The sequence below is a fragment of the Taurulus bubalis genome (assembly GCF_910589615.1).
Source record: "Taurulus bubalis genome assembly, chromosome: 14".
Lineage (NCBI taxonomy): Eukaryota > Metazoa > Chordata > Actinopteri > Perciformes > Cottidae > Taurulus > Taurulus bubalis.
The window spans coordinates 16,945,799-16,970,389 of record NC_136602.1 but is presented as its reverse complement, the minus strand read 5'-3'; the positions used below and the strand labels follow the sequence as shown (position 1 = coordinate 16,970,389).

The following is a 24,591-nucleotide window of genomic DNA, read 5'->3' as shown; positions in this document are numbered from 1 at the left end:
GGGTTTCTTATCCTGTTCAAAGGAAAACCAAATCAAATTACACGTAGGGATATCATGAAGTAAAAGCGAGATAATTAATGTATTAATATTAACTCATCCTTAAGTTGTGCTCTAGGACTAGGGAAGTTTATTTGGGACTGCATGTTGATATGTTGATGGAGTCAACATTCTGGTGAGTGAGCATCATTTGCTTGTAAACTATTGTCATTCTGATAAAATTACTATTTTATTTGAAAAGTGTGGTGGGAATTCTGTAACAATAACTCGCAAGAGAGTAATTGTCTTTCAAGTTTTTATTTACATTTACAAGTGTGCAAAACCACCAACAGCGAGCCGAAAGAGAGCTGACTAAAGGTCAAAGCTCCTCTGTTCCTCTCTCACTCGCTTTGAGCTGCATCTTATGTAAGAACGGTGCCTTATCAATTAAATCAGGCCTCCAGTTTGAGACTCTAAAAATAATTCTCACAGACCAGGGGACTGAGTTTGTGAAAGTGGCAATGCTGGCCTTACTAATTCGGCTTTTTATTGCTTTTTTAAAGTTGTGTGATAGTAATATGTCAAGTCATGTTTGTATCTTCACATGTACTTTTCAAAAATTATATTTCTTGTTAAAGGTTTCTAACAGATCACAAGAGTATGCCAAATTAGGCATAAAAAGAAGTCGTGCTGTCACCGATGGTCTGGTAGAGAGGAGGAATGTGACCGTTCAAAAGTAAGAAAAAGCACACGCATGACTATGCTGAAAATGTCAATCAAAAATTACATCGTTGCAGTAATTACTACGATAAGGAATTGTTTCACTTCATGCTGTGTAGGGCTGCAACTAACGATTATTTTAATAATCGATTAATCGGTTGATTATTTTTTCGATTAATCGATGAATCGGATAAAAAAATGTTTTTATCAAAAAAGCGTTCATTTCCAACCCTTTATTCAAAAACAGAAGTGACAGTACAAAACATCTTCAGAAAGTGCACAAACAGGTTGCTCCTTGAACATCCCTGAGCTGTTCATTAAAACAACAAAATGGACTAACACTAAAAACATACACATGTATGCTTTACATCTGCCAAATGTGAGCCCTTTTTACTGTAGTTGATCCCTCCAGAGGCTGCATTTACATACCCTGCTTTATCAATATGTATGAAATACTGGGACAGAGGGAAGCTGCTCCATATAGAGCGTCCTCTTCCTTAAACTCTTTCATTCTGGGTCTCTTATGACCACGACGTCACATTGTTGGCTAAGCCCAACTACGTGATTTGCTTCATTCTACTTTGAGTGAAAAAAAAAACCTGCAGCCAGATCCGCCGGTGAGCCGGTTTAACGTTAACGAGTGACAGCGTGAACTGAACCAGATGGGGGGTGACGGCATGTTTCATCACGTTACGTTTTTTTACAAGCAAGACTGAACTGTAACGGAAGATAACGGAACTTTAACGACAATACACAACCCAAACACGTTAGCTAACGCGATAGCAAGCTGACTAGCTTCCATTAAAAACAAGTTTGAGGACCATGAAGACGCTGATTGGCCAAGACTCGACTTGTCAAAGATCTTCTATTTTTGAGAACATCACAACCTCAGCTTTTCTCGTGTCTCACTCCAATCTCAGAAACGCTGGCCGGCCAGTTGCTCTGCTCCGCTCTTTTTTTTCTTCTCCGTGACTTATTGCCCGGCGTAATAATCGCGCGACACAACGAATCGATAATGAAATTCGTTGCCAACACTTTTGATAATCAATTTTTATCGATTCGTTGTTGCAGCCCTAATGCTGTGCACGTTCCCACGAGGCACATGCAGATCTTGGCGTGCAAGTGTAACAACGGTGGTCGGTGAGCGACTGTCAATGATTTATAAAGGCTGAGGCCATTTTCACTGGAGCAGATGGGTTGAAACTTTAGGCACATTAAACTGCGTCTGTGAAGAAGCGGCACTCCTCAAACATGAAGATCCTCAACAAAGAAGAACTCCAGATCGCTGAAGGCGTTCTGCTCAAGCACCTCCCCAAGAGTTTTGTGGTAAGGGGCTGCAAACAATTTACAGCATGTTCCTCAATGTGTCATTTAACCGCAGTGTGTGTGTGTGTGTGTGTGTGTGTGTGTGTGTGTGTGTGTGTGTGTGTGTGTGTGTGTGTGTGTGTGTGTGTGTAGGTATACGGTTTGATATATAGGATTAACAGGAAGAAACCAAGCACATTGGAGGTAATCGTTGATACATGGCCAGATTTTCAGGTTATCATTTGTCGACCTGACCCCAAGGTGAGGTCACACAACACTGACAACTTTGTACATACGTTGAGTTTCTGTCTGCCACTTGATTGCTGAATGCATCGTTTATTTCTCAGACCAAGCAAGCCCTGGGGTTCATGAGAATTGTGTCCTACTACAGCATGGATGAACATATTTTAAGGAAAATGCTGAGAGAAGAGAATGTAGTTGACTGGAGCACATATTTTCTCCTTAGAGGTGAGTTAAGGTCCCTGCAGAGTGCTCTCATGATATCATTCAACAGGCAAGGTTATTTGTCTCAGTGTAACGTAGTGGTGTAAATAGCATTAAGTACATTTACTCAAGTACTGCACTTGAATTTTTAGCCACTTTATACTTCAACTCCATTACAATTCAGGAGTAGATATAGTATCTTCATTTCCATACATGTTAATGTTTTAACAGCTGGAGACCTAGTTACTTTCAGAATACAATTTTACACCTGAAACTTTATGGCAAGCTTATAAAATGTGCATTATCACTATGAAACATTAATGCTGCACTGTTGATAATCAGTGTTGGGGGTAACGAGTTACAAAGTAACGGATTACAGTAACGTAATTACTTTTATAGGTAACGAAGTAAAGTAACGCATTACACTCAAAATATTGGTAACTACACTACTTTACTAGACCTCAGTAACGCGCGTTCCTGCGTTACTCAAGACATTTGTACCAGTTCGAAAAGTTCTCTTTTTAGCGGCGCGCGAGTCACACGACACTTCCTGCATGAACAACCTATCACAGAACTCGATCTGAGTGATTTGAGTGACGTAGCTGCTGGTGCGTAAAAGGAGGGAAGCGGGGAATGGATGAGACGGAGACGGAGTGCCCGGATCCAACTGGGAGGTTCTCTCCAGGTTCCCTAGGATTAAGGATATTGCAAAGCAATACAACACTCCAATACCATCAAGTGCACCTGTCTGTAATGACGTGGAGCTTCTAATGAGGACAAGACACGTCTGGTATGAACGGGATCACTTTACTGGTGAACTGCAGTATTACAACTGTTAAAGCATTGAGAACGCGCTCTTGCACCAGACATGTATATATTTTCCACACGTAACATCAACATTAGTTAGCGTCAACAAGCACGCATCACTGTACTTTATGCCTTCAAAGTAAAAGCACTTCCTGTTTACATGCTCTTCACAATAAGAGTAAATCATGTAATAAAACAAGTTACAACACTGTCGAAAGGCTTTTCCGCCTGGGCAGTATTGTTCTGACCCCAAGGAGGAACAGGCTGTCGGATAAAAGATTGCAGAGACTTTTACTCATGCGATACAATCGCTATTTTGAAGGGTTAGGGAATAGAGAAAAATGATTCATTGGATATAGTGCACTTTCTGTTTATTTAGGCAAATATGAAGTGGATTTTCTGTTTATTTAATTGCATTTTCAGTTTCTATTTTTTGGGTTAAGTGCATTTCTGTTTCTATTTTATGGGGGAAAGTGCCATTAATTTTTCTATTTTTCTTAAACCACTACAATGATTCCTATAACAAGCTGGTTTTGTTCTTAGGAGTCGGCCCCCATTTGGTTTAGTGGGGTCTCATGTTTCCAAAAGCCTGTTTTTAATGTGTTATGCTGTTTGACCTGAACGTCCCCACCATACACAGCCTCTTGCATCCTGTTGTTTGTGGATTTTAAAGTGAGGCATATTTCTTTGGTCAGACAGTGTGAACAGGGTTAATGTTCGTTCAAGTTAATGGCTGAGTTTTATATGCCATTTTGTTTTACATGTTTACAATACATGTGGAAAGGCTAAGAGATGCCCTTTATTGAACATTGAAAATAAAGTGATGAAAGGGCCATGATGTTTGTACATGTATCTTTGCGGTTCATTTGGACATTTGCTTAAAAAAAAGGAAAGGAAAGTAAAGTAACTAGTAGTGAAGTTACTTTTCAAATGCAGTAACTAGTAAAGTAATCTAGTTACAATTTTCAGAAGTAACTAGTTACTTTTTCTGAGTAACTACCCCAACACTGTTGATAATCCATGTAACATAAATATAGAAGTTGAACACTCACCAGGACCATTTTTCTGCATTGAGTACTTTTACTTTTGATACTTAAACTACATTTAGCTCATAGTAATACACTTTATTTTACATTTTCAATGCAGGACTCTAAATTGTAATGGAGTATAGCGTGGAATTGCTATTTTCATGAGTAAAGAAATTGAATATTACCTCTTCAAAAAATTACAGAATGGCATAAACATGTAAATCTTTTTTGTCCTCCAGGATTGGACGTTTCTCATGCGACCATGATCAAAGAAGTGTCTTCTGACAGAGAAGTCAACAACCGAGTCTTTGCTACAGTGCGTCTTCTCTATTTGCGAGACAGCAGTCATCTGCCCACACCAGCAGCTGACAGGTTGTCAGATCATTACAATTTACTTTTAAGGATACATATTCACATGTTTTGCTTTCATAAGTGAATAGTAAAATATTACTGTTTCATCGGTTGTCATGCTCTGATTCTCCACACAGTGAGCTTGAATCAAGGATTTCCTCTCTTAACCTTTCCCACGTTGACTTGGTGAATAATACCTGGAAGTTTGGCGGGAACCAGAAGGGTCGCATGAACATTAAAAACTTCATCAGCAACTCCCCATCATGCTGCATCACTGACAGCCAGGGTCAGCCCGTGTCCTGGATTCTGATGTATGATTACTGTGCGATGGGCTTGTTGTACACTCTGCCAGAGCACAGAGGGAGAGGCTACGCCAAAGTCCTGGTCAGCGCCATGGCCAGGAGGCTCCACACTGAGGGCTACCCAGTGTACTGCTTCATAGAGGAGGACAACATGGTCTCCTTCAAGCTCTTTAAAAGCCTTGGCTTCATTGAGGATCCCTTATACAGGGCGGCATGGTTTGAGTTCAACTTTTGATTTTGTAACTATTGTGATTTTAAAGTACAGCTGACACGTTGCAAACATACGGTTTTACTGAATGAAAATGTGATTAACATTTTGTATGTGTACACAAATAAGGCTCCCAAAAGCATTGAATTAAAACCCAGATCGTTTTGTCAGTGGTGGAAGGGAATGATGCATTAAATGACACAAATAATACAATAACAATGTCATCTTTTCATAATAGGTGCAGGTGTTTGGAGGACAGCTCCAAAGTAAATTGAGCCCTTAATTCATTATTTGCTCTCTGTTGGCACTGAACAATTATCAAATGATGTCCGTATACAGTATGTCCTCTATAAAGTCTATCTCATTGTATGCACACCAGTGCAAATACATTTTTTCCCCAAAAACTCCCCAAATGTCATGCATTTGTTTTTTTCAAAGAGAGTGTGATCTCCTTTTCACATTACTCGTGAGCTTCCAGTGTCAAGAACTGTTTCTGTTTCTATAACAAAGGCATCACAATTCTGAAATAAGCTTCCAAACAGCCTTCAGGTCTCAATGTTTTCTATATGGATTTGACCAGTATACAGTACATTATTTTTAAATGTAGATTTAAAGGCTATGGTCTCGAAACTATTTAATATCGCCCTTTTTCCTATCAAGATGGGAGAAAAAAGGGTTTCACAAATTTTAAACCTGGTTTACAAGTATTTCACCTGTGGACAAGTGTTAGCCTATAATTCACCTTTAACGGTGGAATGTAACATTTACTCAAGTGTATTCATTTTGAGCTACTTGCACTTCCCAAGTTATCCTACTTCATACTTCTACTACTCTAATTACATTTTGGGGAACAATATATTGTATTTTTTACTACATTTATTTGATAGTTCTAGTTACTTTGCAAATTCATATTTGTAATATAATACACAAATACATTATGATGTATTATCATCGATTAAGCTACCCATCAGTATTATTGTTATTGTTATTATTATCCCCACCTTTCATGAGTTACAACATTGAAGTATGATACACATTCACCAATTATAACTTAGTAATACATCAGGAATGGACTAGTCTGCATAATGAGTATTTACTTTTGGTTTAAGAAACCTATATTTGTTTATGGTAATGATTTTGTACTTTTATTTGAATACGATTTGTAATATCTGAATACCTCTGAATACCCCTTAGGCAAAAGAGAACGTGGAAGAGTTTTTTTATTTATTTGTATTCACCCACAGTTGACGTGTGCGAAAAAGCGCGAATCGGAAGTCTGAAAAAAACGCTGTCAACCATTTTTACTCACTTCCTTCCCAACAGTGGGTACATCCCAAGTCTCTAAATTGCATCCCCGTGTCCCTCACTTGCGTCTTTTCCTTGCGTCTTAGTCCCTCCCACCAGGGATGCATAGAGAGACGCAAGGAAACCAAGCAGGGAGAGAAGACGCAAGGAAATATGTTTTAATAGTCATGAGACGTCCTTTCCTCTGAAGCGTCACGTGAAGCGAAGTCGGTTTCTGATGACTGCGGCGACTGACAGCTGATCACATCTGATCAGCTGTCAGTCGTTTAACAGCTGACGGAGTTTTGTCCTGAGAGTTTTTAGCGAACATTCCAATAAAAATGCACTTAAAATATTGATTAAAATGTTTTCAGTTGATTTAATGGTGTTAAACTACTATGTTATCATGAGTGTCAGAGTGGAGATGTTTTCTCTGTCGTCTGTTACCGTTTAATAAACTGCATTGAGTATTTATATACTGTGATGTGTCCTGCTTATACGCGCAGTATCGATTTCTACCGGTGGAATGCATCTTATGTATTTATTATTTGTTATTAGTATGTTTTGAAATTCTGATTGTGACATCATTATAAAATAACCCACAATATAAATATGTTTTCTCTTCATTACGTGGTGTAAAAAGTGTTTCCTCTTTCCAGCTCTCTCTGATTTTAATGACATACATAATACAAGTTATTGAGGGAAACAACAGTTAAAATCTTTGAAGACAGTTGTTTGTGGTCGTTTTATTATTCAGACCTACAATGAACATATTTTAACCAGATGGTGAATAAGAGAACAGATATAATATATACCGGGTCCCTCGGGGGTTTTTGTGGGGGGGTGCTGCGGGAGTATGGTGTGCCGGACCCGTTGGCACGGGCCATCCGGTCTCTGTACGCCTGCAGTAGGAGCTGTGTTCGTATCCTCGGTAATAAGTCAGACACGTTCCCGGTGGGTGTTGGCCTCCGCCAGGGCTGCCCTTTATCACCGGTCCTGTTCGTGACCTTCATGGACAGGATATCTAGGCGCAGTCAGGGGGCGGAGAGGATCCGGTTCGGGAGTTTCGGGTTCGCCTCTCTGCTGTTCGCGGATGATGTGGTCCTGTTTGCCTCCATGGACCGTGACCTCCAGCATTCACTGGGGCGTTTTGCAGCCGAGTGTGAAGCGGCAGGGATGAGAGTTAGCACCTCCAAATTTGAGGCCATGGTGCTCTGCCGGAAACCGGTGGATTGCTCCCTCCAGGTGGGGACAAACTGCCTACCCCAAGCGAAGGAGTTCAAGTATCTCGGGGTCTTGTTCACGAGTGAGGGTAAGGTGGAGCGGGAGATCGACAGGCGGATCGATGCGGCTGCAGCAGTGAAACAGGCGCTGTACCGGTCCGTCTTGGTGAAGAGGGAGCTGAGCCGGAAGGCAAAGCTCTCCATTTACTGGTCGGTCTACGTTCCAACCCTCACCTTTGGTCACGAACTCTGGGCCGTGACCGAAAGAACGAGGTCTCGAATACAAGCGGCCGAAATGAGCTTCCTCCGTAGGGTAGCCGGGCTCAGCCTTAGAGATAGGGTAAGGAGCTCGGACATCAAGGGGGAGCTTGGAGTCGAGTCGCTGCTCCTTCGTGTCGAAAGGAGTCAGCTGAGGTGGTTCGGGCATCTAGTCAGGATGCCTCGTGGACGCCTCCCATTAGAGGTTTTCCAGGCACGTCCAACTGGTAGGAGACCCCGGGGAAGACCGAGGACACGCTGGAGGGATTATATCTCCCGGCTGGCCTTGGAACGCCTCGGGGTCCCCCAGAATGAGCTGGAAAGTGTTGCGGGTGAGAGAGAAGCCTGGGTCGGCCTGCTGAACCTGCTGCCACCGCGACCCGACCCCGGATAAGCGGCTGATAATAGATGGATGGATATAATATATAGCTTGAGTTTAATCTGTGATCGTCTCTGGTATGAAACTCCAGCGATCAGTCCGCTCAGCTGCAGCGTCCAATCACATAACAGATGAACAGCGAGGGGGTGTGTCCAGCGTTAAAACACTTCCTGGAAGCCTGCTGTCAGGGCTCCTTGATCATGGCTCCTCCGATTTCCCTCCTCACTCCTCGAACCTCGCTCCTCCGTGCAGAATAACGTTTCTCAATCAGCGTTCTTCTCTGTACTTGTGTTCTCGTGGACTCGTCAAACGTCATCAGTCGCGGCCCAAGTACTGTTCCAATTCAAAAGTCCGCTTCTCGCCAAGAACGGTGAAAATGCCCGGACGTGACTTGATCCACCCATTTTACCGGGGATGCATCAGAGCAGACTTGAGCGTACTTGAGAGAGCCAATATCCCAGAATGCATTTCGGACCAGCAAACGGGGAACAATAGGCTCGTTCGTTAGAGCTGCGCCTCGCCTGGAATCCAGACGAGAGCAGGCGGCCGCAGCAGGAGGCGTTGACAAAAAACTGCGATCAAGTCGGACAGTTGTCAGCTGTCAGCTGTGTATACGCAGGAAGTCACAGAAAAAAGTACTTCCTGTTAGTTCCGAATTTTTGTTTACTTGTAGTTTACAGATCACGTTTGGATTTATGATATGTGTTTATAAATATATATTGATGTAAAAATGAGTGTGTAGCTGCATCCTTTGTTCTTTTGATGTCTGCCTGTGAAATACATTACTAGTAGTTTAGATGTGTGTTGTATAAATACGATTTTGTATTAACAACCACACAATAAATGTTTTTAGATCAAACATGAGACGAATAGTCAATAATCCAGCGTTAAGTATTACAACTACACATAAAATAAGAATTTTCTACAACACGTGGTGTTTGCTGTCAGATCTAAGAGCCAATCAGCTCTCTGATGTGGCGACAGCCAGGCGTTTCCCATCATGCACTGGGCCACGCAGTCGTTGGAAAGCAACTGCGGCGGCTGCCTCTGAAATCGACGGTGACTTGGTCTCGTGAGAGTATCGTTGACCACGTGTACATGACGTCAGAGCAAGTCGGGAGCAAGTCGGACACAAATCTAACCGGCATGCATTGCGCGCCGATCGCCGCCGATCGATTCTGCGCAGAACTGGCTCATCTCGAACGAGCCTATTGACGGATGAGAAAACTCATAACTGAAAGTTGACATTCTCTGAATACTACCGTTGTTGAGTCACACAATTTAATTTTAGGATGTTTTCAGGCGAGAAGTTAGTTGTTTAAGCATCAAATCTGTGGTTGCTTTCTCAAGAATCGGCCGACTTAAAAAGATACGCCGATGAGTTAAGGTCCTGCTCGCGGCACCAGTGAGCCCCGCAGCAACGGGCCGTCAGCGCTCTGCTGCCCGCCGACAGCAGCCTGATCTCGGCTGGACTTTTTGAAATGATCCGCTGGCTCCGATGTCTCCGTATCAATTAAACATGAGATATAATTCTGTTTCGAGGATTTAACAAGCAATCATTATTATTTATTCACAGTCACATTAAATCAGTTTGACTGAGGGAAAGGTTAAGGTTTATAACTTAAGATTTTAATTTAACTTTTACTTTGAACTACAGTGGTGTCTTATTACTTTTGACAGAATTGTTTGCAATTATATGTGTATATATATAAGTATATATATAATACATATTTATACACATATAATATATACAATTATATGTGTATCTATATAAATATATAAGTATATATATATATAAACACATTTATAAACATTATATCTACAATTATATGTGTATCTATATAACTATCTATATAAAATACATATTTATAAACACAATATATATACAATGAGATGTGTATCTGTGTGTGTGTGTGTATATATATATATATATATATATATATATATATATATATATATATATATATATTATATATATTTCTAAACACTATATATATATATATATATATATATATATATATATATATACACACACACGATATATATACAATGATATGTGTATGTCTGTGAAACCAGTACAAAAAAAGCAGGGTTGTCATATTTTGTTTGACTGTAAAAATACTTTATAGTGAAGAATCAGAGTTACTCATGACAACAACAGCTGAGGTGGTGACGTCATCAAGTCAGCTGCTGTTCCAATTGCAGAAAGACCGTCCTGCGTCCTCCTGTCTTTGAGAGTCTGGACTCCCAAGTCCAGACTCCAAGTCCAGACTCCAAAAGTTCACAAGTCCGTACTCGTGTACTTGGGTATTGAGAAACGGCCGTCAAGATGGCGGCGCAGAACCACTTCCGGTTCAATCGAGGATCGAGGAAACGACAATTTAGAGACTTGGGATGTACCCAATGTGGACACTCGGAACGGCTTCCTTACTTTAGACTGGAAATAAATAACCATGGAACTGACCGGAGAGCAGCTAAAAATTACTGATACTCTGCTAAAAAGATATTTACCTCGGTCACAACAGGTGTGTCCGAACTACTGTAATAAATACTTACTATACAGTACAATATAGTAATATAGTTGCCTTTTGCAAGATGATGGCTAATATTAACCTAAAACATATTGTTTGTTTGACAACACGTTGAAACATATTCACTCCCTAAGTAAGTGATGGAGCCATTCTTTGGATTACAATGTAACTTTTTCATTTTTAAGGTTTATGGTTGTCTGGTCCTCAAAAACAGAGTCAGATCAGACCTTGTGAGGGTTTTCGCGGACAGATGGCCAGAGTTCAATGTCCTTGCCTGCAAACCCCAATATGAACAGGTAACTACTTATCTATGTAAGACATGTGTATGTGTATATCTACTTTGTTCTGTGTTTCTGCATATACAGTGTCTTCACATCTCTCTTTTCTTGCAGAAGGGGGATCTCTTCAAAGACACATTAGTTTTTGCAAAGGATGAATCTAGTCTAGAGGAAACCATGAGGAAGTCCTCTGTTATTGACTGGACCCGGTATGCCTTGGTAACAGCAATAAGCACTTTTGCTCAAGTCATAGCATTCATCTTTTATGCTCTTTTCTTTGCTTACATTGCTTTCATAGCGTATTAAATCATGGTAAAAGAGAACTGACTTAATACTCCTGCAGACACACCTGTATTTATTTTACTTTTATGTATTTGTTCAGATATCTCTATATATTTTTGTATATTGCCTTCTGTGGACAGGTGTTGTGAATAAGTATTTCACCGCAAGAGTGAATCTGGTCTTCGTGCATGAATGTATGTGACAGTTTTAATGCTATACTGTGATGTCCAAATCAAAACTGAGCTGAAGTAAGATGAGATGTGATAACAGGGGATGCTTATCATAAGGGAACCGACACCCTCTATTCTAAGATGACGATGTAAACACATACATATCAGAGCAACTTTGTGACCTCTTTTATTATTTTCTTTCTAATACATCAATATTTCAATTCAGTTTATTTTGCATAGCCCAACATCACAAATACAAGTTTGCCTCGGAGGGCTTTACAATCTGTACACATGACATCCCTGTCCCGGGACCTCACATCGGATCAGGAAAAACTCCCCCAATAAAGATAGTAAAAACCCTTTCACAGGGAAAAAAGGGGAAGAAACCTGAGGGAGAGCAACAGAGGAGGATCCCTCTCCCCGGATGGACAGAAGCAATAGATGCCATGTGGCCAAAATGAATAACGTGACGGAGTTACAGCACATTCCATGAATGTGACAGAAATTATTCATATAATGAGTAGTATGCATGGTCCATGATCCAGATAGCCACGACCCATGAAGCAGAAGGAGGTAGAGAGGAGGGGCATCCCAGGGGCAGTGGGAGGAGAAAGCAGGGCCATGGCAGCTGGCAGGACGGCTCCAGGCCAGTTGCATCAGCAGGGCCAGGGGGAGGACCGGGGTCGTCTGACTCTCCCTCTCCTGACGGAGTCAGCTCTAAGTATAAGCGCTATCAAAGAGGAAAGTCTTAAGTCTACTCTTAAATGAGGTGACCCTGCCTGCCCCCCGAACTGAAAGTGGAAGCTGATTCCACAGAAGAGGAGCCCGATAACTGAAAGCTCTAGCCCCCAACCTACCTTTTAACACTCTGGGAACCACAAGCAACCCTGCATTCAGTGAGCGTAATGCTCTCGTGGGGTAATATGGCACTATAAGGTCCTTAAGATATGATGGTGCATCACCAGTTAAGGCTTTGTAGGTAAGGAGAAGGATTTTAAATATGATTCTCGATCTTACAGGAAGCCAGTGGAGAGCAGCTAGTACAGGAGTAATGTGATCTCTCTTCCGCGTCCTCTTTAGTACACGAGCTGCAGCATTCTGGATCAGTTGGAGAGATCCAAGGGATCAATGTTTCTGCATCGCGTTGAGACAGGATGTGCCGGATATTTGCACATTGTGGTATCAAAACAGTTGAAATCACTTCTGGTAGACTGAAATCTTTAATCGTGCAAAATGCCTAAGAAATCCAAAAGGAAATTTCATACATGTAATAATAGCATTTCATTCATGACTTGTCCAAGGAACCAATCTTCACCACGTAGAGACAGTCAAAGCAGTGGCAACAGAAAAAGGCAGGTCCTGCAAAACACTGGCAGTGTGTCACCTGATGACACTGGGGGGTGTATCCAACATTCCCTCTATTGACACGTAGCTATGCAGGGCAATCTTTGAGTGTCTAGTGTGGGACTAAATCATTATCTTACGTTTAATAGTTCATTAATAAAACGGGTTCAGGGCTCTCACTAAGCTCTCTGGACGAATCCCACATTGGCTTGGTGAATCAGACCTGGAAGTTTTGGAAAGAATGAGGACGCCGTCAGGATGATCTCGAACATGCTCGCAAACTTCCCCTCCTGCTGCGTGCTGGACGCAGAAGGAAAGCCCGCATCCTGGATCCTGACTTACGCGTCGTGTGCGATGGACATGTTGTACACTCTGCCAGAGCACAGAGGGAAAGGCTACGCCAAAGTCCTGATCAGCGCCATGGCCAGGAGGCTCCACACTGAGGGCTACCCAGTGTTCTGCTTCATAGAGGAGGAGAATGAGGTCTCCCACAGGCTCTTTAAAAGCATGGGCTTTATCGAGGAGCCCTCGTACAGGGAAGCCTGGTTTGAATTCAATGGTTTTTAAAATACCTCCAATAGGGCCTCTAAAATGATACGTTGCTCCCCGTGTAGAAAAGAGGAAATAATTTATGGTTTCAGTTTTTATCCTCCTCCTCACTTGCATGATGTTATATTTTCACTTCAGGTTCAGTTGTCTTAAACTGAAGTGACCTGCTCCTTGCAGACCTCTCTTCAAACGTCTCTTAAAAGAACTTGATGCATCTCTGGATCTGAAATTTAAAAAAAAGATTGTTAATGTTAATTGTGTGCATATTTATAAAACATGTATGATAATGGAGAATTATGCTCTCATCATGCAAATGTAGGTTAATACTGCATAACCTGTTTGCTTTACAGTTGATACATTCTATTATTACTAACCTGGCTATTTTATTCATGTAGTTTAGCTGCTGCACCATTTTATTTCTCAGATTCTATTTAGTTTTGTTTGTTTTAGCGAACGTTCGTTTTTGTAAGAGCACATGTTGGAGGGAGCATGAGATCAAAAAATGTAATTGTCAACAACTGCCTTTCTGTAACTGTTATAACATATAAACAGTTGTTATTGTTGTATATAACAATTAAAGAACTGGAGCAAAACATTGTATTTGTCAGCATAAATATTATCCAGAGTAGATCAAATTAAAAGTTCAAAAAGGTTTTCATCAACTAATAACTTGGTCATAAAAGGTCAAATATAATGAAATAAAGTTGGCCTAAACTGATGTTTGAGATCAAGTTATTTCTGAACTAAATCCATGATTTATAAATAACAAATTGGAAATGGGATTGAATATATATATATATATATATATATATATATATATATATATATATATATATATATATATATATATATATATATATATATATATATATATATATATATATATATATATATATATATTTTAAAAAGGAATAGAAAAACCTGCTCACTGGTTTACCTTTGAACTCTTCGAGACGAATCAGCCAAGTGTTCCAGTACTTCAACATCAGCTCTGAGCTCAACTGATGAGCATGGGCAGGTGAGCCGTCCTTGTAGGCGACGACAATGAGTCCCTGTTCAACCTGTGATGAGAACAAATGAGAAGTTTTTTGTGACACACTGTAGCAGACATACAATTAAACAGATTCAGGGTTCATACACATTTTGACCAATGGATGTGCATGAATTTAAACCAAATTTCCATGACCAAACATTTTGGGAAATCTCGGCGTATACATGAAAAAGTGAGAACATTTTGTATTTAAACTAGCAATGAGAATTCCAAAGCATACAGTAAACCTTAAATGACACAAATGAATGAGAGACAATAGTTTGATTAAAAGAATAAACATTTATATAGATGCCTGTATGTATGCCTGCTTATATTTTGAGCGTCTTTCTTTTAAAAGCATATTCATTATTTCAAACTCAGAGTAAATGAACATCATGAACACATGAATATAACATATTTCCATGACTTTTACAAAACTTTTGAAATTATAATTTTTTCAAGGACTTTTCCAGGCCTGGAAATAACCATTTTAAAATTCCATGACCTTTCCAGGTTTTCCTTGACCGTAAGAACCCTGCAGATTAAATGTGTTTATTTACGACTCTTTAATGTATAATTTAAATACAGAATCTGACTTCAGGCTGAGAGATAAACAATCTGGGTGTAAAGCAGAGAAACAAAAGAGTGTCACATCGTGTAGCTCAGTAGATCACCTGGTATTTGTAATTGCTGTCATTGTTCAAAGCACCAGCATAAGCCGCCACCTGAACCGGGTTGTCGTACGTGTTGCTCAGGAAAGGTTTGGGCTTCTCTGAAGTCTTCCAGTCAATAACACACAGTACACCCCTGCATACAAACACATGCAGTCAAGTCTGGTATAGAAATAGTATGGTCTACTTTTGTCTGCAGACCACAATATGTACCTGTAGCGGGCGACACAATCCAAAATCCCCAGATAGTTCAGTGTGTCATGGTGCACAGTGCTTTCAGTGGCTCTCACGGCCCTGACGTCATCCAGGACATGAGAGATGCTCTCCATGTATCCCTGGACCTCTGGTGGATACTCGGAAGTCTCCGGAGGATTTGTGTTCTCCCGAGTTGCACATGACGCCAGGACGTCCTCCAAGACTGAATGGAAAAGCTTCCCTTGCCGGAATAAATCTGGTTGAGAACAACAACTTTTGGTCACTTTTCAGTTTGTCCCGACACCACAGAGTTTACTACGTCACACATAATTCAAAAGCAGCTGACATTGATGCGACGAGACTTACTCTGACTGTATTCTTTGAAGCCCTCCTCTCCGAGCTGCGCCACCATCCTCCTCTTCCACCTCTCCAGGTAGAAGATCTGCTCTGGGGAAAGCGTCTGCTGAAGAATGCGGGTCACACTCGGAACGAGAGGCCTGCTTTCCCGGTTTAGCGCAATCCGGGCTGGAGGTCCCGGCTGCGGCTCTTCCGTTTCAAGAGTCTCCTTAAAGTCCAAGAAGGGATGCAGACTTTTGGGCAGCCTAGGCTCTGGTCTCGAGGAGGTTGCTGCAACTTTGACAACAGGTCCATACACGTGTTCGTCCTCCGCTTGGAGGGTGTCGGGGGTTTGGGAACTGACCCTGGATGACATGATGGACTTCACGAGCGATGAGTAGCGCTCGCTGTCCATCGAGCTGTACGGACTGCGTCTCTTTGCGGATCCTAGGCAACGGCCAGCAGAGAACTTGCTCACGGAGAGGGCGGTGCATTGGGGGACAACGGTACCGCCAACGCACGCTACGCGTTTGAGAATGAACATCGTGAGCACTTCACGGAACAAGAAGACAATAACGTGAGCTAACGGGCTACATATAGCTCACGTTCAGTGTTTTCACAGTACTTTTCAGATGCTACCCTTCATTTGGGTGACGGTACTTGCCCCAACATGTTCCATAGTAACTCGTCCCAACAAACACCACTGTTTCTACACGACGCGCCTCTTCGGTCACACACACTTCCGTAGATGCTACATGAAGTTCCGGGTATTTGTAATGATGCTAACTACATTACCCATAATGCGTAGCGTATCATTGAGGCGGTACTCGTTTTATTTACTTTAATTTACTTCTACGCAGACCACGTCTCGTCTATCTGCTACCTAGTGATAACAAAATGCGATATTCCCATTTAAAAACAATGTATCATAAAGCATTAATATTAAACCACATGAATAGAAACGTGGAAGAGTGGTGTGAGTGAGTAGGTTATAAACCAATCACAGTACTGGTAAATTCGATGTCGTCCAATCTAATTGACTTTAAGGCGGGGTTTAAATGATGACGTCATCTGGAGGGGGGCAAGAAAAACGTTTTGACAGTTCATCAGGCGTCTAGCAGTCAGCAGAGGGAGAGCTTCCTGCATATAGTTTTGTTATTTGGGTTGCTGGCCTGTTCTCGCCGTGCCGTCGATTAGAGTGCCACCATGACATCCACCATAGACGAAAGCAACAAGGAAAAGGTTGGTTCAATGTAAATTGCAGTAAAATCAGCCCTGGTCGCATGAAAGCGGCTGTTAGCGACCATTAGCGGTCGCTTTCCCGGTTAAGTTGTTGCCGCTAACTTGTGTTGTTTTTGTCTACACAGCGCTAGCCCCTGGCTAAAGCTAGCAAACGTGTTATCAATTAATATATCGAGAAGTGGGTTGCGTTGAACCAGTGGTGTTAAACTGCATCTGTGCAGTTAGAAAAGTGTTATTTGCTGTGGTTTAATGTTACTGGACGTGTAACTAACAGATCAACAGTGAAGGCAATGGTTTTGAGTTAATGCTATTTTCTTTTCATTACAACACACAGGGAAAGTACACAACGTCAGCATGAAAGGCATTCAGTTATATTTATTGACTGTTTTGGCGACCTGCACCACATTGGCCATAAACAACTCAGTTGACTTGCAGTGAGCTAGTTATACGATTATTAGCATTCTGACTATCTAAGTTAAATAACTTTATCAATGGGGTGGGGCTACACAACTACACTCTCTAAAATGCCCATTAAGTTGTCGAAAACACTGAACTGTGTGTGTGCGTTTGCGTGTTCATCAGCAAGAGAGACACTAGTAAAGACTGTTCATTCCTTATGCCATAATATAACAGATAAACAAGGGTGAGAAACTAGTCCTTAGCCAAAGCAAGACTGGAGTCTGCACCCACTGTTGGATCCAAAAGTATCTGTTTTCAGACCTTTTACCAAACACAGACACTGAAATCTCTAAACTCATGGAAGAATGATTTCTAAGAGCCACTGTGCACGTTTCAAGTAAATGCACCTATGAGCTCTATTGATTGAGACTTTTCCCGGTCTAACGTGTTTTCTGTTTATATATTTAACAGCCAATCTCAGTGTGTCCTCACTGTGAAGTTGTAGCCAGATGATCAGATGAGAGACCTGTTGGTTATTTTCCGAAAGCCGGGTTTGAAACCTAAAAAATGCATTTGTCTACTCTGTACTACTGTGATAAACCAGTAAAAGTCTTTGGTAACCTTGGTGTATTATTTCTCCTTTTTAGATGCGCTCTGTGTCTGTAGATCTAAACCATGATGCCTCTCTTCTCATTGACATTCCCGATGCACTCTGTGAAAGGGACAAAGTCAAGTTTACTGTGCATACAAAGGTAAAGAAAAAAACTTTTGTATTCCAACAAATAACTCAACTACTAACCTTCAAAGTATTATATAAGGGTATTTGCTGATATGCTGTTTTCTTAACAAAAATACTATTGAATTATGTTTGTTCCCAGACCACAATTAGCTCTTTCCAGAAGCCAGACTTCTCTGTTCCGAGGCAGCATGAAGACTTCATCTGGTTACATGACACTCTGGTTGAGACTGAGGACTATGCCGGTCTAATTGTAAGTTGGACTTATTAAGACACAAAGACCATTGAACTTGTCATGAATCTTAAGTAATTTGTTGTTTCCTGCTTTATCATTCATAGATTCCTCCAGTGCCCCCAAAGCCGGACTTTGAGAGCCCAAGAGAGAAGATGCACAAACTGGGGGAAGGTGAAGCCACTATGACCAAGGAGGAGTACACTAAAATGAAGCAGGAGTTGGAGGCGTGAGTGTGACACTGAAACAAAACGACATATGTGCATTGTATTCTATAGACAGTGTTGAGTTAGAACCTTTAAAAAAAACATCTTGTTTTATTTTTATTTTCAGTGAGTACCTGGCTGTATTCAAGAAAACTGTCCAAGTGCACGAAGTCTTCCTGCAAAGATTGTCCTCTCACCCCAATTTAAGCAAAGACAGAAACTTCCAGATTTTCTTAGAGTATGACCAGGATGTGAGTTCCCCGTTTTGCTGACTTCCTTTCCCCGAGATGTCAGTTGGAAAAGAGGAAATAGAGTTTACTGGAGACCTGTGACACATGGCTTGCATCCTGCTGTGATCAGCAGTTCTCTATGTAATATATGTCAGTCAGTGGCTATGTTGTTTGTTAACATATCTTAGCGAAGATTTAAAGTCTTTATTTACAGAAGATCTAGTCTGAGTGTTTGTGGACTTTATTGTGACGCAATATAAAAACAAGAAAGTATTACTTAGTTTCCACAACAACATATAATGTGTTTTAACAAATAAATCAGATTGCAATTATGGATGTTACATGTACACTTTCTAAATTCTGTCATTTTAGCTCACGGTGAGAAGAAAGAATGCCAAGGAAATGTTTGGAGGATTCTTTAAAAACATGGTGAAGTCAGCTGATGAGGTCCTTATCTCAGGAATAAAGGTGAGGCTCATGCATGATCTACTTGGATTATATGCATGTTTACAGCCTCTATGTTGTAGCCACTTCCACAGTTACATTTGTCTGTGTGTGTGTCCTACACAGGAAGTGGATGATTTTTTTGAGCAGGAGAAGACATTCCTGCTCGACTACTACAGCAAGATAAAAGATTCCACTGCCAAAGCAGAGAAAATGACACGCTCGCACAAAAGTACAACATGGTTTTTACATTACCACATTATTGTTCATTTTGAGTTGAGTAGGCTAAATTCATTTATATTTTTGAATTTGTTTTGATTGCTAATTTCTGTTATTACAGATATTGCGGATGATTACATCCACATCTCTGCCACTCTGAACACTCTCTCTGCTGATGATAGCACAGCAAATAAGAAGTGAGATTATTATATATAATTTAATAATTTTTATGCGAGGACATACTTTGTGCAGAGTTTTTCCATGTTCTTTCTTTTCTTTTTTCTCAGGCACCTGGAAAAGTTGGGAGACCTGTTTGAGAAGCTCAGAGTAAGTAAAACTTAAATGACCAACAAACTGAGACAGTGTTGTAAATTATTGTTCTGATAAGTACAGACATTGTGGTCGCTACTACATGTCTTCATTTGTGTTCCTGCAGAAAGTCGAGGGAAGAGTCGCATCTGACCAGGAGCTGAAACTCACAGAGCTACTCAGATATTACATGAGAGACATCCAGGCTGCCAAGGTGAGACGTGTTTATCATCTGCCTTCAGACAAGATCCACAGTTTCACAACTCTCATGAAGTTCACATATTGCTGCAACTCAAACACAATGCGACCCATTCCACCCAGGCATACTCATTGAAATAACAAACGCTGACTGCAACAAACACGGCGTTTTGCCTTTTTAATAAATCTGAATTATGGGTAAAGACAAACAGAAGATAATTTGTATTACTCAGCAGCAAGGAAGCCATTTTCCAGTCAGCATGGGATCAGCCATATTTGTTGTATTCAGCACAAGGACTAATTGAGGATTTAGTGAAATTTTTAAATATCTGCATTTGAGGAGCAGACAGAAACCATGTTGTATAGAAAAGATGTGTGTGTATTCTCGATAATTATTATTTTCTGTTCAGCACATCTTCTGTTAAAATCTTGCGAACATGAAATTAGCTTTTGAATTATTGGATGTTGAGCTTAATGTATTGCTAGATATGTACCAAAATTCTCTCTCTGTATTCTTTTAACTTTTCATGTTTTAAACGATCTGGAACATGTCAGGACCTTCTGTACAGGCGAGCTCGGGCGTTGGTTGACTACGAGAACTCTAACAAGGCTTTGGATAAGGCTCGACTGAAGAGCAAGGACATTCCCCAGGCAGAGGAGCACCAGAAGCAGTGCCTGCAGAAATTTGACAAGCTCTCAGAGTCTGGCAAGAAAGGTTTGTGCGTCCGTGCACAAGAGTGCAATCTTTACTTGCTTCCTTGTGGATAAAATGGTAGGCACTGTGCAAGCCATTTTTTAACCGGACACTGTTATCCTCACAGAACTCACCAGTTTCAAGGGCAGGCGTGTTGTGGCCTTCAGGAAGAACCTCATAGAGATGGCTGAGCTGGAGATAAAACATGCCAAGGTGAGCAGCACAACACAGCAGAGGGATTTCTACACAATGGCACAACCATAGTGTGATTAATTAATCAATCTCACATGCACCTGCAAACATCTCAATTATCATCATCATCAAACGTCAGAAAAGTAATGCATGTAAAAATGATATTATAAAACTGAGAATGCAAAATCATTTGTTGTGTACCTGGTTAGCACTGGTTTAGTTTGGATTCAACAGATAGTCCTTTGTGGAATACTGAAACAAACACAAATGGCAAGGTGTGGTTGGGAAGCTCACCAAATTCTACCAGTGTGTGTCACTGGAAGTTGTAAAACATTAGATAATTCAGAAATTAAGTTTAAATGTGTCAAATTCCAAATTCAGAGCATATTTATATTGAGGGATTGCTTCCAAACAGCTCTACACACAGTAACATCTGAGCCGGCGGTTATCAGCCAACTGTGCTACAGCTAAAAACTTAGATTGACAAGAAGTAATCAGCGAGCAGCAGAACTAGTCCTCCGCTCATTTGGACTGAAGGGGACAATCTATTATCCAAGGACACCAGTCTCATCTATCTACAAAGTCCTGCACAAAACCTACATTTCTTTCTATTCTACGGACTTGTCGATGCCCCGTTATTGCCGCAGATCATCTGCTGCGTACTCTCTTTTCTCGCGGCGTTTGCTCCTCACCCCCTTAAGTGCGCCCCATGGTTATTTCCGGTCTATAAGCTCCGCCCCGTTTTTCAATTGCTTTGCTTACGTCCCACCTCGCCATTCCTATTTAATGTTTTACTTTCTATTTATATTATTTCTGCTAGAAACTCTAAACACGTTTGACTTGACATATATTATAACCATTTACTGACTGACTAATTTCAAATTTAGCACCTTTAACACACCTTTTACCCACTTCTATTTGTGCTCACCGTGATACGTTAGATCCTTCTTGTGGATTTGATGATGTCGACATGGCTTTTTAAACTCGCCCATCAAGCTTATTGAGCTTACTTAAAATATGTTGTTTACATTTGTAAATGCAGATAGATTATTAAAAAACCCTGATTGTAACTGGGATAGAATCGAGCATTTCAATGTTTTATTTGGTAAGATATTGGATGACGGACTCTTCAGGAGTATCAATACTGTTTTCTCCCGTGTCCACAGAACAACGTGACTCTATTGCAGGGATGCATTGACCTGCTCAAGAGCATCTGACAAGTATTCCTGTCCTACCATCAGCAAGTGACCAGTCATAGCAAATGGAAACCTGGCGTCCCCGGGTCCTTGCATGGACACGTATCCAAGCCCTATCTTTGCTCTCACCCATGGGTCTGATGCCACTTTAAAACCCTGCACGAGACCAAGTGTCTTGTAAGCAGAACGTCTTCATGTTTACAGAGTCCCTGTCCTCTGGTCTGTGGTCCATCCTTTTCCATTATTTATGGGAGTCTAACTCGATGTGAATTCCTCTGCAGAATGAGGCTGTCAACATTAAGGTCTTCCATTCCTCTGCAGCACCAATAGAGGTGCATCTTTCTCTCCTAATTTCTTGTTTTATAATTTTCACATTCTGCACCTATGCCTTTTTCATTACATTTTGCCTCCGTATATTACGATTCAAATCTCTTCTCTTGTGTACACTTTTTAAATACTTTAGTTTTTTTCAGGGTTAGAGCATATTTTCTTTGCATCGCCATAACCTAAGTTTTATGCTCAATCTTTTGAGGCTTTTTTGTTTGGTAATGGGGGGGGGGCGCGGCGCGGCGCATCATCATGATCTGCATTCTTGGGCTCTGAGATTAGAGATACTAAACCAACCGGAAGAAAAACTCATGACTGACTTATGAGAGTCAAGTCTTCTAAAATAGCTGCACTTCACCTCCAGGAATGGACAGTTGTATCAGTCCCCACATTCTTGTTTGTAAGAAGTGGCCTCAGATGCCACCGTTATCAAAGATGCTATTGATGAATCGGAAGATTTCAGCTACAACTTGGTGGGAAAAAAACAATTCAAACGGTAGGCGTCAAGCATTTTTATTAAAGCAAAAGCAACCTTAGTAATGACTCTGAATCTGCATTTAGCTTCTTTTTTTTTGCACAATGCGCGCGTCATACCCCTCCACTACATGTATCATGTCCTCAGCAGCTGCTTCGCCCCAACCAACCCTAGCCATTCATTTTCTGTGTGTAATTATTGTTTTTCTTCATTTTGCTCTAAATTCCCCTTTTTGTTATTGATGGGGTCTCATGTATCAGGCCTGATATATTTACCAGATCCTCTACACATTTTGTTTATTTAAAGAATTTATCGGAAGATGCACTAAGAAAGTAAAAAACACACTCTACAATCATGACCAGGCTCAGTGGAGTGTTAAAATGCATTATAGTTTTTTAAGAAATTGAATGTATTTCTAATGGATTCCAAGTGTGTGAATTCCTTTACATCGTGTTTTCTTACAGAACATTAACCTTTTTTATAAATTTGTAACAATGGCATTGAATAAATCCTACTTTCCCAAGTTTGATTTGTGCAATTCTGTATTTCTTCTTAAGGTGTATAGCTTATTTTTAAGGAACAATACAACATGCTGTCTGTTGTATGAAAATGTACTACATCTGTACTTTAGAGAGTGCCCTATCATACCCCTAGGTGGCGATATCTATCCATAACCGATGTCCTCTTTCCTTTATGTTTTTGTGTGTAGGACTTTGAATTTCAACACAGCTGTATGCACAAAAGTTTGTGTTAAATCCATTGACCAGTGGGTCCTGTGAAGGGACTGTCTGATGTATTAGTACGCTTTGAGGAAATGCCAGAGTGCTCATGGGAATCACCACCGCTACCAGAGAGCACATTTCAAGTCCTACTTCATGATTTGCATGACCGAAACAAGTAATCTGCAGCAACACTGCAGCCCATGTGAACCTATTCTGAGATACATATATTTTATCTGATATTTATATAAAGACAGGAAGCACTTGGAGAAAAACTGCCATACTTACAGAACTGGTTTTAAGTAAATTAGTTTTATTGCATTATTCAAACAAACAGCAGGGAAAGGTTACACCTAAATGAGACGTGGAGTAGGGAAGTTAAAACGATCCATGCTTGGACAGAATATATGGTACCTGCCCATGATGCGTTGGTCAATATTGACACCACTAACAGTGCAGTCACAGTGAACTTGTTTGGTCGATTCACTGACTGGATGAACCCACAGACGAGAGCCAATGAGATTATAACACATTATCAGTGCAAACTGTTAACGTTTGCCAACTGGGATCAGAGCAAACAGTATTTGAAGGCAGGACACTAAAGAAATATTGATATGATGTATCCAAAGAACACGGCCTCTTTAAGGCCCAGAAATAAAGATGATGTGTCTTTCAGGGGCCATGATCAGGTACTTGGAGAGAGCTTATTTCACTTCATTGTCTGAAACTGTGCAGTTACTGATCTGAGTGTCTGCGTGAAACAGAAGTATCGGAGCTAAATTTAATCTTTTTCATGTTCCGTTTGCATAACTGCTGTGTTGATATGATAAAGAATTCTCTCCGTTCTTATTCTAATAGAGGAAATAAAACTTCTGAGGCAATAGTGCACTGTGTAAAATGTCTCTGCACTGGAGTAAAGGAACTAATCTGCCTGCTTTAAAGACTAATTTTGCTGACTTTATGAATTTCCTTATCTCCCCTTGGGCACGCTTGAGTAATTTGCAGGCTGAAATGTATCATAAGGAGTACGATTTTGCACATTTCCAGAGCTTTTGGAGACATAATCAGTGATTGGCCATTGATAATTAATTCAGCTCCGTCT

General features: G+C 40.8%; 4 protein-coding genes across 6 annotated transcripts; 3 read left to right on the top strand and 1 right to left on the bottom strand.

The window, feature by feature from the left end:
* Nucleotides 1-620: 620 nt before the first annotated feature.
* LOC306747128 (glycine N-acyltransferase-like protein 3) lies at nt 621-5,919 on the top strand. Of its 3 annotated transcripts, none has more exons than XM_079230142.1 (6): nt 621-712; nt 1,906-2,019; nt 2,155-2,262; nt 2,349-2,469; nt 4,520-4,652; nt 4,769-5,919. In XM_079230142.1, the coding sequence occupies exons 2-6, from the start codon at nt 1,948-1,950 to the stop codon at nt 5,166-5,168; spliced, it is 834 nt and encodes a 277-aa protein (XP_079086268.1). In that variant the 5' UTR covers nt 621-712; nt 1,906-1,947; the 3' UTR covers nt 5,169-5,919. The 3 variants fall into 3 exon arrangements, with proteins under 3 accessions (XP_079086268.1, XP_079086266.1, XP_079086267.1); XM_079230140.1 differs by having other exon boundaries at nt 1,906-2,022; XM_079230141.1 differs by lacking the exon at nt 621-712 and having other exon boundaries at nt 1,514-2,022.
* Nucleotides 5,920-10,738: 4,819 nt separating this feature from the next.
* Nucleotides 10,739-13,476, top strand: LOC306746625 (glycine N-acyltransferase-like; the record flags this gene model as incomplete). The annotated part of the gene is given in 5 exon segments (XM_079229558.1): nt 10,739-10,810; nt 11,002-11,112; nt 11,209-11,313; nt 13,040-13,120; nt 13,122-13,476. Coding segments are annotated over 5 exon segments (705 nt in total). The 3' UTR covers nt 13,458-13,476.
* Nucleotides 13,477-13,543: 67 nt separating this feature from the next.
* On the bottom strand, nt 13,544-16,237 carry mgme1 (mitochondrial genome maintenance exonuclease 1). Its single transcript, XM_079229895.1, has 5 exons — nt 15,702-16,237; nt 15,354-15,591; nt 15,144-15,276; nt 14,377-14,500; nt 13,544-13,662 (listed from the first exon to the last, which is right to left on the bottom strand). The coding sequence occupies exons 1-5, from the start codon at nt 16,213-16,215 to the stop codon at nt 13,625-13,627; spliced, it is 1,047 nt and encodes a 348-aa protein (XP_079086021.1). The 5' UTR covers nt 16,216-16,237; the 3' UTR covers nt 13,544-13,624.
* A 563-nt stretch (nt 16,238-16,800) lies between these two features.
* snx5 (sorting nexin 5) lies at nt 16,801-23,299 on the top strand. The gene is made up of 13 exons (XM_079229681.1): nt 16,801-16,913; nt 17,960-18,064; nt 18,191-18,301; nt 18,388-18,509; nt 18,614-18,737; nt 19,089-19,184; nt 19,287-19,392; nt 19,501-19,576; nt 19,667-19,706; nt 19,816-19,902; nt 20,442-20,601; nt 20,708-20,793; nt 21,939-23,299. The coding sequence occupies exons 1-13, from the start codon at nt 16,878-16,880 to the stop codon at nt 21,987-21,989; spliced, it is 1,200 nt and encodes a 399-aa protein (XP_079085807.1). The 5' UTR covers nt 16,801-16,877; the 3' UTR covers nt 21,990-23,299.
* The last annotated feature ends 1,292 nt before the right edge of the window (nt 23,300-24,591 follow it).